Source organism: Eubalaena glacialis, chromosome 1, assembly GCF_028564815.1.
Source record: "Eubalaena glacialis isolate mEubGla1 chromosome 1, mEubGla1.1.hap2.+ XY, whole genome shotgun sequence".
NCBI lineage: Eukaryota > Metazoa > Chordata > Mammalia > Artiodactyla > Balaenidae > Eubalaena > Eubalaena glacialis.
The window spans coordinates 192889420-192907458 of record NC_083716.1 but is presented as its reverse complement, the minus strand read 5'-3'; the positions used below and the strand labels follow the sequence as shown (position 1 = coordinate 192907458).

The window sequence follows — 18039 nt, the reverse complement described above, 5'->3', positions numbered from 1 at the left end:
AACCACATTTATCCACTCAGCTACTGTCTCCCAACACAAGACAGGGGTGAGGGAGAGAAAGAGGGAAAAGCCACTATCTCCCTCGAGATAACGGAGAAGATAAAAGGCATCAGTGGGGCAGAGATGTTTATGTGTTTGGGTTCAGATGGGACAGAGGTGTGAGAAAAGTTCAGGTGGATTCTGTAAGTTGTAAGCATTTCTTCCACAGTCAAGACACAGTCTAATGGTGTTGTGTCCAGATATATGTACATGTTCATGACTAGATTATTGAAAACTATATTCTCCTCTTTTAAATTCAAACACTATTTGGATAAAAATTCCAATGTAAAAAATGCAGTCAATTTGTATATTCTTTTCATAAGAGAAGTCTCAGAGGTTATACAAAATGATTAGCAAGGACAAAAAGAGAATAGAACAAAAACCCATATTTGTAAACATATAACAAAAGGACTTTCGTTATTCCCTCACTATAGAAAAAGCTCTTATGATTCATTCATCCATCTATTCAATTTATTGGGTACCACTTGTGCCAGGCACCGGGCATTGTTCTAGGCCCTGGGATTTCAGCAGTGAACAAAACAGATAAAAACTATCCCGGTGGAATACATATCCTAATTGAAAGAAAGAGGCATTAACTAAAAATAAATAACTTCTAGAGCAATGTGAGTACTAAGGAAAAAATAAAGCTGAAAAGTGGATGGAAGCACAAAGTGGGAAAGGGGGAACTGGAATTTTAAATAAGCTGGTCAGAGCATTACTAAGAAGATGGCATTTGAGCAATTCCCACAGGGGGTGGTGGAGGAGCACCCATTGTACATTGCGGGAATCAATGCTCCAGGCAATGGAAACAGTCCAGGGGAAGGCGAGGTGGGAATGTGCCTACTGTTTACAAGCCACTGCAAAGAGGTCCAGTGAGGCTGGAAGAGCATGAAGGAGGGGAGAACACTAGAAGATGAAGGTAAAGACAGAAATGGTGGGCTGGAATACTCAGTCCTCTCGGCTACGGCGGGACAGATGGGGAGATATTAGTGGAATCTGAACGGGAGTGTCATAATCTGAATATTTTAAAAGAATCACTCTGGCTGCTCTAGAGAACAAACAGCAGGGGGTACCCAGGGCGGAATCGGGGAGAACTGCGAGGGGTGTACCGGCTCTCTTCCCTCTGCCCCTCCAGGTCTCCTCTCCACCGCTCCCCACCCTGCTCTTTGCCCAGGACGCTGACCAGTGTGAACTCACGGGCAGCCGGGCCCGCTGGCTCCCACTTGGATTCAGCCAGTGGGGAGCACGCACAGAGGTGAAAGGGAGGAAGGAGAGTGAGGCCAGGGTTTTATTCCCATGTTCCTTCCGGTCACCTTGGGCTGGCTACTGTCCTCTGACAAAAGCCACAGTTCCCTCACGTGGCTCTCCCCACTGCCTGGATTCTGGTAACTGCTCCCTTCCCTTTCTCCCTTCAGGCTTAGAGGCCAAATTTTAACTAGTGCCCACTTACTTTGTAAATAGTCCCCTTACTAAAAGCTCCTCAAACTATCCCAATTTAAGTGTGCCATCTCTTTCCTTTACTAATTCAGGAGCCCAGGGCAACAGTCCAGGTGAAAGACAGTGGTGGCTTGAACTACGATGTTAGCAGCAGAAGGACAAAGAAGCAGTTAGACTCTGACTTGCTGACATTTTATGTCAAGCATGACTCCAAATTTTGGCCTAAGTAACCAAAAGGATGGAGTGCCATCAACTGAGATTCATTTTTTTTAATCCACTAATCAACAGAAAATATGTGCAAATATATTAAAAGTGGCTCAGAGGAAAAGGAATACTCTGGCTTACAAACAAATGCAAAGATGATTAGTCTTACTGTTAATTAAAGGAATACAAATTAATATAATATAAAATAATATAATAATACAACATTACATATATAAATTATATATAATACATAGAATAATGATATGATATATAATATAAAATTGACAAAGATAAAAATATGGTGATAAATGGTATTGGCATGGATGCCAGAAAACACTGGAGGAGTGTAAACTTCTGTGAAAAATAATTTGCAATTTCTATCAAAACAGTACATATACTTTTTTTTTCATTGAAGTATAGCTGATTTACAATGTTGTGCCAATCTCTACTATAAAGCAAAGTGACTCAGTTCTACACATGCAGACATTCCTTTTCTTATATTCTTTCCCATTATGGTTTATCACAGGATAACGAATACAGTTCCCTGTGTTATACAGTAGGACCTTGTTGTTTATCCATCCTATATATAACAGTTTACATCTGCTAATCCCACACTCCCAGTGCTTCCCTCCCCCAGCCCCCTCTCCCTTGGCAACCACAAGTCTGTTCTCTATGTCTATGAGTCTGTTTCTGTTTTGTAGATAGGTTCATTTGTGCCATATTTTAAATCCCACATAAAAGTGATATCATAAAAAAAAAAAAAGTGATATCATATGGTATTGGTCTTTCTCTTTCTGACTTACTTCACTTAGTATCATAATCTCTAGTTGCATCCATGTTGCTGCAAATGTTATTTCATTCATTTTCATGGCTGAGTAGTATTCCATTGTATATATGTACCACATCTTCTTGGATGGATGGTACATTGGATGGATGTACCATCCATTTGTACAAGGTGTACCATCTTGGATGGATCTTTCCATCCATTCATCTGTTGATGGACATTTAGGTTGTTTCCATGTTTTGGCTATTGAGAATAGTACTGCTATGAACATAGGGGTGTGTATATTTTTTGAATTAAAGTTTTGTCCAGGTATATGCCCAGGAGTGGGATTGCTGGATCATATGGTAATTCTATTTTTAGTTTTCTGAGGAACCTCCACACTGCTTTCCATAGTGGCTGCACCAACTTACATTCCCACCAACAGTGTAGGAGGGTTCCCTTTTCTCCACACCCTCTCCAGCATTTGTTATTTGTAGACTTTTTAATGATGGTCAATCTGACCAGTGTGAGGTGGTACCTCATTGTAGTTTTGATTTGCATTTCTCTAATAATTAGTAATGTTGAGCATCTTTTCATGTGCCTACTGGCCACCTGTATATCTTCTCTGGAGAAATGTCTATTAAGGTCTTCTGTCCATTTTTCAACTGGGTTGTTTGTTTTTTTGTTGTTGAGTTGTATGAGCTGTTTGTATATTTTGGAGATTAGGCCCTTGTCGTCACATCATTTGCAAATATTTTCTCCCATTCCGTAGGTTGTCTTTTTGTTTTTTTTTATGGTTTCCTTTGCTATGCAAAAGCTTGTAAGTTTGTTTAGGTCCCATTTGTTTATTTTTGTTTTTATTTATATTGCCTTGGGAGACTGACCTAAGAAAACACTGGTACAATTTATGTCAGAGAATGTTTTGCCTATGCTCTCTTCTAGGGGTTTTATGGTGTCATGTCTTATGTTTAAGTCTTTAAGCCATTTTGAGTTTATTTTTGTGCATGGTTTGAGGGTGTGTTTTAACTTCATTGATTTACATGCAGCTGTCCAACTTTCCCAGCACCACTTGCTGAAGAGATTGTCTTTTTCTCATTTTATATTATTGCTGCCTTTGTCGAAGATTAATTGACTGTAGGTGTGTGGGTTTATTTCTGGGTTCTCTATTCTGTTCCATTGATCCATATGTCTGTTTTTGTACCAATACCACACTGTTTTGATTACTGTAGCTTTGTAGTATTAAAACAATACATATACTTTGATCTAAAAATCCTGCTAGGACTTTATCATACAGACATACTCACACACTTGCACAAATACCTGTGTATAAGATTTTCACTACAGCAGTGTTTAAAATTACAAAAAAACAGAAACAATCTAAATGTCCATCAACAGGAAATATGAGTTAAATAATTTAGGCTATATATACTATAAAACAGAATACTATCAGTGGTTTGCAAAGAATGAGTTAAATCTATATATGTCTACAAGAGATTATATTGGGCAGGGAGGGGTGGGGGTTGAGTCAGGTACCTAATAGTAATATTTACTATATTCCTATTTGTGAGTTTTTTTTTTTTAAGGATGTACAGATATATAGGAATAAGAAAATTCTAGGAAGATCAAAGAAACTATTTAAAGTGATTGCCTCTAAGCAGGCTAATGTGAACAAGTCCTATTTTTTCATTGTCTACCCTCTTGGACTGTCTGAAATTTTTTCAATAAAAATAATAGTAAAGCCAAATTTCAAAAAAGACCAGTAATAAATTATCTGGCACTGCACAAAACCTATGGTGTTGAATACAGAAACATATCTGAACAGTTCAACATTTTTTTTATTAGTGTTCACATGTTGTTAGAAGATATAAATGCCCTGACCCATAATATCCTGAATCACAGGTATATTTCTCTATTTGTGGTAAAATTGAGCCTATCTACATACTCCTGGGGTTTTCCAAATGCCAGCCATATATGGAAAAAACAACAAAGTTTTATGTAGATAGTTTCAAATGGAAAAAAGCAAACATGTGACCCAATCCCTATGAAGAACTGGCTTAACGACACTCATTTTGGTACTGGTCATGATATCAAATGTAACAGTCCACATCATGATTTCTGCTTCACTGGTATTATAATTCCCAGAATGAATATATTTTAGAACTAGCAGGAAATAACAATATGGAAAAAAATATTAATTTTCTTCAGGCTTATCTTAAAACATTCTGTCAAAGCCAGCAAATCAAAACTGGTAAAAAATTTTGCAGAACTACTGTACCAGAAGAATGTCACACTATTTCTTTGAGGAGTCTAAACTTTCACAAATGTAGATAAATATATCAATACAAATGTATACAGGATTACGTATATTTTATTTTACTGATGTAAATATAAAACTTATTTCTTATTTCTCATCTTCCTTATGCTATTTTCCTCCTTACCACCACAATCTGACACTGGAATTTGTCCCTGTTAGATAAAACTTTAATGTTATCAGAACCATAACATATTATTTTCCCAATAAATTTTGGATAAGAATTTTTTTTTTAAGTCAACCAAATCTACTTGAATACAAGATATTCCTCAACTGGTTTTGACAGCACAACCCAAGACTTTAGATTACTTCACGATTAAGGAGTCAGTGAGTCAATTTTGCTGACAAGAGAAAGGACAAAAGCCTTTCTCAGAAGAGGTGCAAAACCATTTTAACAGATTTTCCCCAGGCTTCTGCAGATTGACATTATCAGGGAAGTTGAAGACATCCAAAGCAGTGTGGAAACACAATATATTTTTAAGGCTTTTATGTGCCACAAAATTGTACAAAAAAAATCATATAATAAGTCATTTGTCTTTATATAACTTTCTCTGGGGATCTGAAGTGCTTATACATATTATTTCACTAAATTGTTACATTTAAGCTAAAGCAAGTACTTTCAAAAATTAAATCATATTTTGAAACATATCAAATGGGGAGGGACTTCCCTGGTGGCGCAGTGGTTAAGAATCTGCCTGCCAATGCAGGGGACATGGGTTCGAGCCCTGGTCTGGGAAGATCCCACATGCTGCGGAGCGACTAAGCCCGTGCGCCACAACTACTGAGCCTGTGCTCTAGAGCCCGCAAGCACAACTACTGAGCCCGCGTGCCACAACTACTGAAGCCCACAAGCCTAGAGCCTGTGCTCCGCAACAAGAGAAGCCACTGCAATGAGAAGCCCGTGCACCACACCACAACAAAGACCCAACACAGCCAAAGATAAATAAATAAATAAATTTATTAAAAAAATAAAATTCTATTCAAATGGGGAGAGGCAAAGGTAGGGGGAAAATATCAAATAACAGAAATTAAGAAAAGGGACCACTGCATCAACATTTACCTGTTGCATCAAATTCAATTGGCTGGCACCCACGGTGAGAAGACCAGTCACACTTGAGGACTTGCCCTCCTTCCACGATCCCAGGCTGGGTAGTGTTTGCTTTGGGAGCTCCCACCAGAAGAAACATCCTGCTAAAATACAAAAGGCAAGACAAGACTTTAAGTGGCACAAAGCATAAACAATATCTTATGATTTAGGAAGAGCAATCATTCTCTTGATTTTATCCACAAATATTCTTTAAAAACCACTGACAGCATAATCCACCTTCATTATTCATTTGGTGCTCTTTTACATACATACATTATTCAATATAGTTTACTCATTCTAGTAACACATTATAAGGCAACTTCAGGGTTACATGTCATTTAAAAATTTATGCTGGCCAAACTGTACACTTTGAATAGGTACAGTTTATTATATGTCAATTATAGCTCAATTAATTTGTTTAAAATGTATGCTGGCTAGAGACAGGGACATTTGTCTTGATTTTTGTTTGTTTTTTTTGTGATTTACTGTATACTTTCTATATCCTGAATATTGAACAAAAAAATAAATGATTCTAAATAAATGATTCTAAAGTATGGTAACTTTAAATATTATCATTTTTCCATTGGGAAAACTTATCTTGTTTTAAAACTACATACTTCAATTTTTTTTTTAATAGTGACTAACGAATGTCTTTTTTCACTGGCTTAATCTAATCAATTCCTGGTCAAAGAATAGAAGCACTATTCAATTTCTTAACAGGATAAAATTAGCAAAAGACAAAGTAATCAGGAGTCAAATTTTTAAGTAAAAGAGATCTTTTCTTCAGTTGTTTCTATTCATTCAGAAAAAAAATATGGATTGAGTGTCTCCTCTACTAAGGCACAGATCTGGGCACTAGAGAAAGGAGGATGAATAAGACAACCTTGATTCCTGCTCTCAGTGGAGCTTACATTCCCTTTGGGAAGAAATCGAGAAACTTGCCAAGAAAATTAGTCACTGTTACAAGTGCTATGAAAGAACCAACAATTGGCTGAGAGGTATTATTTGGGAACAAGGAGAGGAGACCTTCTTTAGATTAAGGGAAGTTACCTCTAAGGAATGGAGGGGAGACACTTCCTTTGGATAAAGGGATGTCTAAGGAAGTTATCTTTAAAGAACAAGGAGAAGAGACCTCTTTCAGATAAAGCAGCAAAGGGATTTACCTCTAAGTAAATTGAGCCGTACAGGATTAGAAGAAGGTCGCCAAGGAGTGTCTGTGTGTTGGGAGTGAGGGGCTAAGTGAGTGGGATGGAGAGGTGGATGGGAGGGCCCCAGGCAGAGGTACAAAGACTCAAGGCAGGAAAGGGCTTAGTCTCCAAGAGTTACAAGGAAAGAGGTGTGGCTAAAGGAGAGCAAGCTGGGAATGGCACAAGATAAAACTGCGGAGCTTGGCAAGAGCTAAATCACACAAGGTCCTTTAGCCAGGTAAAACTTTTGGATTTTATCATAAGGTCCATGTGAAGCTTCTGAATGTTTTTTAAAGCAAGAGAATGACATAATCTAATAAAGAAAATGAAATGTGGTGCCTTATGGGGAAAGTATTAAGGGGGAGGGGTGCAAAAATGGAACAAGAAAAGCGAGAGACTTTCAGCACCTGAGGAAGGAGGTGACGGTAAACTAGGTTGGGAGGACAGATGGAGAAAGAGATGGATGGGCAGATTTGGGAAATATCTGGAGTAGAATGAACAGGAACAGCTGGAGGCTTGAATGTGGTAGAAAGGGAAGATTAGATTAAAGCACGTCACCTAGGTTTCTTTCTGGAGTGCAGGGATGGGAGAACCACTTACTGTGCTAGAAAAGCCCAGAGAGTAGGGAAGCAGAAGGCAGACTAAGTATTTACAGGAAAACCAAGAGTTCGGTTCCCAACACGTTAGCTTGAAATACCTGTGAGACACCTAATTGGTGGTCTGTTGCTCTGAGGAGAGTTCTGCCCTTAGAGATAACGTGTTGAGAATGCAAACTTGGAACGGATGGGTTCACACAGGGAGAGGTTTCAGAGAGAAGAGGAGGAAAGACAGGAAGCAACAACATTTAAGAGTCAGAGAAAGAGGACAGAGTAAAAGAGGCTGAGAAGAAGCTAACTGAAATACAGGAGAAGAAAACAGGATACAGATAGACACAGAAGGCCCTCCATAAATGCTATCACCATTATCACTTCATTTCCTTGTTAAACACAAAGCCACTTATTTACATTCTTCTAGCAAAGAAAATACTCATAATTGCTTTTCACTTTTTTGTGAAGTTATGAACAAACCTACATCTTAAACACGGAATGCTTTTGTTTTAACTTTTATTTATCAATTTCATTTCTTTTGGATGTATCTGCTAAATCATATTTAGACCAGTCGAAAGATGGCTGCATGAAATGCTGGAACCCTGTTATCGTACACTTATCTTAAAACTCCATACTCAAGATAAAGACAAAACTCCCAACCAAACCACACCCTGTTTAATAAAGCTTTATGCAGTCATAGTTGGCATCAGTAAAACACCAATGCTGGCCTTTCTCCTCATAGCCAACTTAGTTTTCATTCAGCAAGAAAAAAAATAAAGCTGAGTAAGATAGCCCTCAGCCCCCATGAATAAGAGAGCAGCTAAGTATCATTATGCCCTCCTTTTCTACAGCAGAGCTGGTTAACAGCTAAATTATACACACACACACACACACACACACACACACACACACACACATATATATGAAATTTACCTTTTTCAACAGGCCAAAAATTTGGCCACAAAATCACAAAACTGCCCCTCCTCATCTGAATTAAATGATTTTTTAGTACATGATAGGCAAAAAAAAATATTTCAGATAAGTATATTTTTCAGGTCTACACCTGAAGAGGCATAGGCTCATTCCTGCAACAGCCCTAATAAGGGTAATATGAGCACAGGTATGTGTATGATTTTCATATTGTGGATAATGGCCAGTTCCAGGAGATCAGGACAGAGGAGCTGATTCTCAGAATTTGCCTAGAAACCTACAAGCAAACTCATTTCTGGACTGTCCTCACATAGCACACTACAGAATCTTTAATAATTTTTTGTCAAAGCACTTCTTCCTACCTTATGATAAACTGCTTCCTTGAATGGAGGGGACCCTCAGTCATCTTTGTGCTGCCACATAACAAGCACTCAAGAAAAGCTTTTTAAATTGACAATTGAGTAGCAAGTAAATTTGATAGTTATAAGTCTCAATCAAAACAGCCATACATAAAAAGCCATCTCCACTATCACCAACCCCTGTAGAATGCAGAAATCATCCTCTAATAAACATCCGATTATTTAAATTATCCTTAAAATAATTTTTCTGTAACGTTTCTCTTCTTAATTTTGGATTTCAGATACTTTCTTTACTTGGCACTAAAGACAGAGAGGGCTGGAAAGTTATTAGGGGACACGGACTTCAGCAAAGACAGAAAAAAGGGCGTCGTAGGAGAGTTCTGAATGGAAACTGCACTCACTATTGGCAGCACAGAGCTCGAGTTCCTTGGATAGGATCAGGAACAAGGCTGCTGCTTTGCATCAGACCATTTGCACATTATAGGCATGAAATGATGGTAATTAGATGTACTAATATGGGTGTTCATCAAGTTTTCCTAAGCATACCTTCATGTGCAGTCTTGCACATTGGTGAAATGCCACAGAAATGGTAGAATAATATAAAAGGAATGTGTGAGCATTCTCAATTTCTAAGTGCTAGGTTAATGAGGGGAAAAAGCTGAGAAATAAAGTTCTTTGTGCAAAGTGTCAACATGATATTTAAGTTCCTTTTAAGAGTGTTATAGAAAGCTTTAAAAGAGAAAAATGGAGAGATAAAGACAGTAAGACTGCCTTAGACAAATAAGTCCTAAGAGGGAGGTGTGGAGAGAAAAATTAAATATTTGTAGAGATTAAAGAGTACAGAATGGTAAAAGATGTTATATGAGAAAATTAAGGACTATAAAAGCAACACATATTACAGAAAACAAAAGCCTGTTAATGTGTTGGGAGGGTGAATTTTATGTCTTGTGTCTTTCTGCCACAATAACAAAAAACAGCCTGTTAATGAAACGCCTTACAAAAATATTAAATCATTACGACTTGAAGTTCATCTAGGAATGTCTAATGAACGTCTAAAACAGCTTAATTAAAGTAAAAGAAGTGACAGACCAGAAAAAATTTCGCAATATAAGCAGCATTGTCTAATGGGCAGTTTGGGACTAAAGGCTCCAGTCACCATGTAAATCAACTGAGAAAGTCACTTTAAATCTCTGAGCCTCAGTTTCCTGTTCTGTTGAATGGAAATAACAATGCCCACTATAATTACTTAAAAAAGAAAATTTCTGAATGTGGATAGTATAGATAAAAGTAAACTTAGAAAATGTGAACGCATCATAAAAATACAAGATGACAGCAGAACTAAAAACAACAATAAAATACTCCCTAATAAAGTAGGAATAAAAGTTAAAATCTGTTTTCAAGGGCCATTAATTAACCCAAATGCAAGCTCTCAAGAGAAAAAAAAAAAAAAAAAGGATAGGTAATAGTTGGCTTGCAACATTTCCTGACAATGGTGGAGAGCTGGGGAAGATACACAGAGTTAGCTGAGGCTGACAGAGATTTCTCTGGTAAGCAGCAAAAATCTGAAGCTGAGCAACTTAGCTTCATATGCTTGCAACTTCCTCCTGACAGAATCCATCTCCCTTCCAAAAAGTTTGCCCAAGAATATCAGGATCCCCATCCTCACCATTCTTTTTAAATGACTTGAATCATTTTCATTAAATGACTTTAAAATTAAGGTTTACATATATGAGCAGGCCATTAATATCATGCCAAGAAATTCTGAAAGATAAAGAGTAGAAATGTGTGTTTGGGGGAAGGGGGGTAAGACAAGAAGAAAGAGGGAGGGAGGGAAAGTGGGGGAGAAGGGAGAGAGGGAGGGACAGAATGATGGCAGGTAGAAGGGCAAGGGAGGGGGAAGGAGAGAAGAAAGGGGAGGTAGTAAGGGAGAGGGAGAGGAAGGGGAAGAGGATGGGAGAGACAAGAGGATTCGAGAAGCCAACCAGGAGGATGCCCTTCGGACACACTTTCAATCCGAAGTGTACTTTAAGGGCAGCTGCTTCAGGGAACATGACCTTGACTACCAAGGAGAGACAACCAGCCAAACAATGACAAGTACATTTTTTAAACTCTCCAAATGAACTAAGTTATTTGGCTGCTTTCAGCACTGACTTTTCCAAGATAAAGCATGGTTAATATATTTTGGCTGACTCTGGCTGACCAGTGAGGCTTCACCAAAAGGAACTTCTGAAAAATGATCATATACGTATATAGAAAGAAACGTTGTTACTGAATGTTACTTAAGAGCTATAATTCCAGTCTCATTTACTTTTCACTAAAAAAAACAGCTACAGTCAACATTTATGTGATGTAAAACAGATGCATTAACCATAAATCCTATACATTTTCCCTTCTCTTCTATAATATCCTATAAACCTTGGGCCTTAATCAGGAGAAATCAACATAGGATTTGCTTTCTAAGTATATAATGATGATAGAATCTATGCATATATATTATTTATGATAAGAAAAAAGAACCAGGGGCTTCCCTGGTGGTGCAGTGGTTAAGAATCCGCCTGCCAATGCAGGGGACATGGGTTCGAGCCCTGGTCCCTGGTCCGGGAAGAACCCACATGCCACGGAGCAACTAAGCCCGTGCGCCACAACTACTGAGCCTGCGCTCTAGAGCCCGCGAGCCACAACTACTGAAGCCCATGCGCCTAGAGCCCGTGCTCCACAACGAGAAGCCACCGCAATGAGAAGCCCATGCACCACACCGAAGAGAAGCCCCCGCTCTCCACAACTTGAGAAAGCTCGCGTGTAGCAATGAAGACCCAACGCAGGCAAAAATAAATAAATAAATTTTTTAAAAAAAGAAAGAAAAAAGAACCAATATAGCCAGAGCCACACTAAAATAAGCTGGTGTCATTTTGTAAAGGGTTGTGAAGATGGTTACAAAGGTGAAGAGAGAAAGGGGACATAAGCTTTTAAAAGTAGATGCAGACTGGGACGGACTGAAAAGGGCCTTCATCCAGTTTAAGCAGTTTGGACTTTATCTCTGGACATGAGAACATTTTCGAGGAAATTTTAGCAGCAGAATACCAGGATCAAAAGATGCTTCAGAAAGGTAAAACTATTAGAAACATGTAAGACGTTTTGCAGGTCTGAGAGCTAAATGATGGGCAGAGGGGTGATGACCTGAGTGCCACAGACCACGCTTGTAACGACTGGTCAAACTACAAGTGGAAAGCAGAGATGGATGCAAGAAACATTAACAAGGGCTTCCCTGGTGGCACAGTAGTTAAGAATCCACCTGCCAATGCAGGGGACACGGGTTCGAGCCCTGGTCGGGAAAGATCCCACATGCCGCGGAGCAACTAAGCCCGTGCGCCACAACTACTGAAGCCCGCGTGCCTAGAGCCCGTGCTCCACAACAAGAGAAGCCACCGCAATGAGAAGTCCGCGCACCGCAATGAAGAGTAGCCCCCGCTCGCTGCAACTAGAGAAAGCCGCACCCAGCACAAAGCCCCAATGCAGCCAAAAATAAATAATTAATTAATTAATTTTAAAAAAAAACATTAACAAGGAAGAATTTCTAGGACCTTCTGCCTGGTGACTAATCACTGACTAATATTAGGGGTGTCCAGTAGGAGAGACAAAGAAAAATAGAAAATGAGAGGGAGGAATATGAAATTATTTGCAGGGCGACAGAGAAAATGATGGTACCATTAATAGAAAGAGGTATAACTGACATCACTTCGTGAAAAAGAGTTCATTTTTTGTCAAATTGAGGTAAGACAGGCTAGTCAAGAAGAAATGATCCACAGGCTGTTGAATATAAAGTTAGAGCTCTACTTTTAGATCAAAGATGAAGCCAGGGCAGCAGTATGGTTTTAAAAGCTCTCCAAGTGTTGCAAATAGGAAGTTGGGATTGAGAACCATTGTATGGTCTGTGGGACCTTCTGCGACCAGGGCACACTCACCCACACCTTGTCTTTGGGGTCATAGGACATGAAGTAACTGTAAATAAGGCTCCAATAGTGTTTAACAGGGGAAAAAGCAAGCCTTGTAATCCAGTGTTGCTCACTATAGCATTATTTGAAAATAAATATATACGTAAAATGAGAACTGTATAACATATCTTAAAAGTAAGTAAGAAAATTATTCATTTTCTTCTTAAAATTTTAAAATTTGAATACAAAAATTAAATGGAATTTGAATTTCATTTCCTCTGCGTTTTGTTCCCATCCTTTCCCTTACCCCACACCATCCGACTCAAACAACTAAAGGCTGCAAACTCTTCTGGCCTCAGTTTCCTGTTCTGTAAGAGTGAATTTATCTGCTTCCCTATTTCCCCTGGTGGTCTGTGGTGTAGAGTAAAATGAGATATCACAAGTAAAAGTGCTTTGTAAATTATAAAATAGGTCAAGCAATGTAAGATATCATTATTATAACTAAGCCTAGGGTGTAATTTTTAATTTCTCCTATTATTCTCCACAAGAAAAACATGCCTTTACTTCTTGGCCTGTATACAGTATTTAAATTTTACGTAAGTTTGGCAATATAGTCACCATAAATTAATTCATACAGGAAAAATAACAGGGAGTGCTAATGTTTTATTTTTCACAATTTTTTTCCTTTTTTAAGTATAGCTAATTTACAATGTTGTGTTAGTTTCTGGTGTACAGCAAAGTGATTCAGTTATACATACATATGCATATACATATATATGTTCTTTTTCATATTCTTTTCCATTATAGTTTATTACAGGATATTGAATATAGTTTCCTGTGCTATATAGTAAATCCTTGTTGTTTATTTATTTTATATATAGTAGTTTGTATCTGCTAATCTCCAAATCCTAATTTATCCCCCCCCCACCTTTCCTGTTTGGTAACCATAAGTTTGTTTTCTATATTTTTCAAATCATAATTTTTGTGACCTTTCACTTCAAACCTAAGACTCATTTCTGGAGGAATTTCATTGTGGAGTCACCTTAATATTTTTGCTTAGTACTTCCTTTTTCCTTCCTTTTAATTAACATCGATTCATTAGTTTTAACAACAATCTGGAGATAATTCAATAACAATTTTCTGTAACAAGAAAAATGAGACAGAAAACAGTTCTATAGCTTGCCAGAGGTATTTAGACACCTATAGAAACCGGAAGCAGCAGGAGACCTCATTACCCTTGCATCCTCATTAATACAGGCACTCTTCCTTCAGAAGAAAGGAAACTTTAATTAGCACTTTTCTATTATGTGAATTTTTTTTCCCTTTAGAAGTTTATTATCACACCAAATAACAATAAATGCAGCTGGTAATATTGTAAATGGCATCCACATGCACCCTGGATTCCAATGCTTGTTAACTTTAAAAGTACCTTTTTACAAAATTAAGCATAAGTTTGCATTAATCTTTGTTAAATCTGAAAAGCTCAGAAGTAGAAACCTTTGTTTACATATATTTTGTTTTTTTTAATCTCCAAGTTGATTTATATTTTTTATCTTAGGCTATACCTAGACCTCACTAGTCTATCAGTAACAAAGTCACTGAAGAAAGTTTCAAAATGTTATATGAAACCAAACCAAGTTCAATTTTACCCTACCATTAAAGGCTCACGTGGGAGGTCATGTAAACAAACCTGTGAGGTCATAGTATATTCAACAACTACAATGACTAATCACAAACTAGCCATCCAGCCTCGCAGCCAAAAATAGGAAATATCTCATGCTAACAGTTCAGTATTACTGCATTTTCCATAGTAAAAACAAAGTTTATCATTTTTGTCATGTATCTTTACACTACAGAACTCAGAGGGTTGCCACCGAATTAAGAGCCACATTTGCAAACCACTCCATCAACTTGGAAGTATTTAAGTGCTAACTCTGGCTACTCTAAGTACCAATTCTTGACAAAAGACAATATATATTTTCAAAATTATTAGAATTTCTGTAGAAATTAAATCCAAAAGAGCACCCTTGGAAGCAACTAAAATCCTCTGCACTATAAAGGCATACACCCTGCCGAATGTTGTAACAGTCATCGAAAAATATTTAGATCATCCTCAAATTAGGCATGTATGAATAGGAAAAATAGTACTAAAAAGTACTGACCATTAAAGTTATCCTCCCTCTCCCCACAAAAAAAAAATACTTCAAAGTATAGAAAAAAATTAAAAACAAAAATACGTTGTTACAATTTCTACGAGCTTAGAAAGAACTCTAAGAACAGTTCTCCCCCTTGGAAACAAGAGTTAAACATCATAAGACATCCAGGACACACATTAAATCAGTATTTCTAACGCTAAAAAAGGGGGTGTGGTGGTGAGAATGACGTCAGCGTTCCGTAAGGTCAGAGACAACTTTTAATCCAATAATGACAATAACTCTGTTCCAAATCCTGTGCAACGCGAAACGCTGCCAATTTGAAACATAACTGAATTCTTAAATACTACAGTATTCAAATGACCTTTAGTGAGTGAAAACTCAGCAAACATGCTTGTTCTTTCTGAACAATGACCTAAATAATGAATCACTATAAAAAGAACAGATGACACATCCAATTCATCTGTTCACCCTCAAGTGTGCAAAGGTTTGACAGTCTCAGAGATAAGACACAATGAATTTACTACGACAGAATGGTCATTTTAGTCATCAGAATGTCTGGAAAAGGAGATGAGGAGAAACAGAATCAGACTGAGAGGCGTAAAGAATGGGGGAGGGTTTGTTTAGGGAGAGCGAAAAGCACGGGTGTTTAAGTCTGTGAAGCCAAAAAACAAAAAGACTACAGGGAAGGCTAACTGGTACGGGAGAAAAAGAAGTTCGGAAATGAAATTGACCAAGTCCCGGACACCAGCAGAGGCGGCGCGGTGTCCAGCCAGACCAGCCTTTGTTGATTTCCCACTTTCCCCTAATTTCAAGCACAGGTCTGCTTCAAAACGCTCCCTCTGAGGAGAGGAGAAGGGGGAACTGGGTGGTGGGAGGTGCACGGGTTCACCTCCCCCAAGTATTTCATCCACCCAGAACCTAAATCGCCCAGTGGGGGGAGGGAGGGTTAGAGGGAACAGATAGAAAGGCGCCGGGATCTCTTGCAGAGATCTCTCCCTGTGGGAAATCGCAGGGTGGGTGCGCGCGATGGGGGAGGGGGCCGACTCCCCTTCCAAGTGCGGCCACTTACGAAGACGCGCTGGGCACGAAGAAATCAACCGCGAAGCCGAAGTAACTTCCCTCGGGGCCAGAGTACTCCGCAGGGCTGTCTACATCTAGATTGAAGGCGCCGCAAAGAGGCAGCAGGAATCCGGGGAGAAGGAGCAGGAGGCGGCGGGGGCGAGGGCGCAGCCGCCGCCGCGGCAGGGAAGCCATCGCCGAAGTGCGCGCGGGGCGCCGAGCCCGGAGCGCACGGTGCCCGCGGCCCGCCGCCTGCGTGCGCAGAAACTTGCCAGCTGCTCGCTTCCCGGCGAGTCCCGGACAGCGCCGGGGGAGGCAGGAGGGCTGAGCTTCCGAGCGGCCGCCCGGGAAGTGGGGCGCAGGGCGCGCGGGGCGGGGACAGCAGCGCGGGCGGCCCCTCGCCTCCCTCTCGCTCGGCCGCTCAGCGCCGCGCCTCGGGCTCGGGACTGCAGGGCTGGGCGCCGCACCCCCAGCCAGAGTGCTGCCGCGGCCAGTGGGAGGAGGCAGAGCAGGAGGAGGAGCCGCCCCGGAGGCTGAGCCAACGCGCAGGAGGAAGTGGGGGAGGAGAGTCGGCCTCGGCCTGGGGCAAGTCGAGCGCACTTCCGTGCGCATTCTCGCCTGCTGTCCCAAGAACACAGCTCCTGTACCGAGGCCCCAGACCCTCAGAACCCTCTGGGGGCACTCCTGGACTAGGGCCTCACACCCAGGACCGGGAGGAGGGAGGTGGCGGGGTGGGGGAGATGCTCAAGCGTCCCAACCCGCCCGCGTCCAGCAGCGCGCCAAGGGCACCTGAATGCCGCCGGCAACTGCTGTGCGACTTTTATTTAAAAGTGAGGAAAGCTTTATCCGTTTCTCGTGTTTCTGCTACTTAAAAGCCTAGCAGGCACTCACAACCGAAACTCTGTAATTAATGGTCGTTTTCCTACCCACTCTAGCCCACATGCAAACACTGAACTTAATTATAAACTTGCAGAATGCTAGCACAGCCTCTTCCAGGCAAGTTGTATTAAAGTTGAACTTCAGCCGTCCACGAAAGGATGGGCAAGGCAAAGAATCAGCAGAAATCGTTTTAAATCACATCAGATTAGTCAAAACCTTATTCCTAGTTTATCAGAGGAAGTCGCATGATTCGGATAACTAACTGGTTGATTTAGGACATTTGGGTAGAAATATGATTTTAGAGTTGGAAGAAGGAATATGCACCTTGGGGTCCCTTGGGGCTTGCTTGCTGCTGGTGTTTTCCACGCTGCCCAGGCTCCCGCCAGCGTGAGGAAGGAACCTTGACCTTTTCCTTTATATTCACAAGTCCTAGCACCTTGCCAGGCAGATAGTAAGCAATCATTAAAATGTTGAATGAATGAATGAATGAATGGAGATGAAATGATGAGTAAACTTTGCCCAGAGAAGTGACTTCCCCGTATTGTGTATCACGTGCTAAAGAATTTGGTGAACAAAACAGAGTATAAATGGCCCTGTCTGGATCTTAAAAACTTACAAGTATTAGAACAGTAATTTTGAATGTAACTATTAACACTCAATTACAATGCACATTGAGTTTAATCCTGTGAAGTGATATGTATGTAAATTGAAGTCTCTAATTTGAATATATAGTACTTAATTGCATCATATATTTTGATTTTTAAATGTGACTAAAAGATATGCAGCAAAACCTCAGGCATGTTTTACAAGATACGGTCCAGCACTTGCCTAAAGGAAATTACCATGTGAGACAGGCAATCCTACACACATACTTACACATAAATACAAATGTACCTTTCTCCTCACCATGTTCTGTGGTACACGGAGAGGCCACGGGTATGTACACACAAACCCAAAGGGTCATTTATGCCTTAAAAGCCTGAGAACCAATCCCCTTGGAAATCCACCCAGATAGGGAGGGCAGAAGAGTGTTTAAACTCTGGCTGGACCCAGTAAGCCCTCTCACTCCTCAACATCTGATCCAGGACAGAGGTCCAACAGACCAGAGG

General features: G+C 39.9%; 1 protein-coding gene across 2 annotated transcripts in view; it reads right to left on the bottom strand.

Annotated features, from left to right (window-relative positions):
* ITGAV (integrin subunit alpha V) overlaps positions 1-16514 on the bottom strand; it is an 82955-nt gene extending 66441 nt beyond the window's left edge. Inside the window, exons 1-2 of one of the 2 annotated variants that reach the window (XM_061185658.1) lie at positions 16062-16514; positions 5815-5945 (exon numbers count right to left, since the gene is read on the bottom strand). In XM_061185658.1, the coding sequence (XP_061041641.1) occupies positions 5815-5945; positions 16062-16246 (316 nt within the window). In that variant the 5' untranslated portion in view covers positions 16247-16514. The remainder of the gene's footprint in view (positions 1-5814; positions 5946-16061) is intronic. The other variant, XM_061185649.1, reaches the window with a different exon arrangement.
* Positions 16515-18039: the final 1525 nt, after the last annotated feature.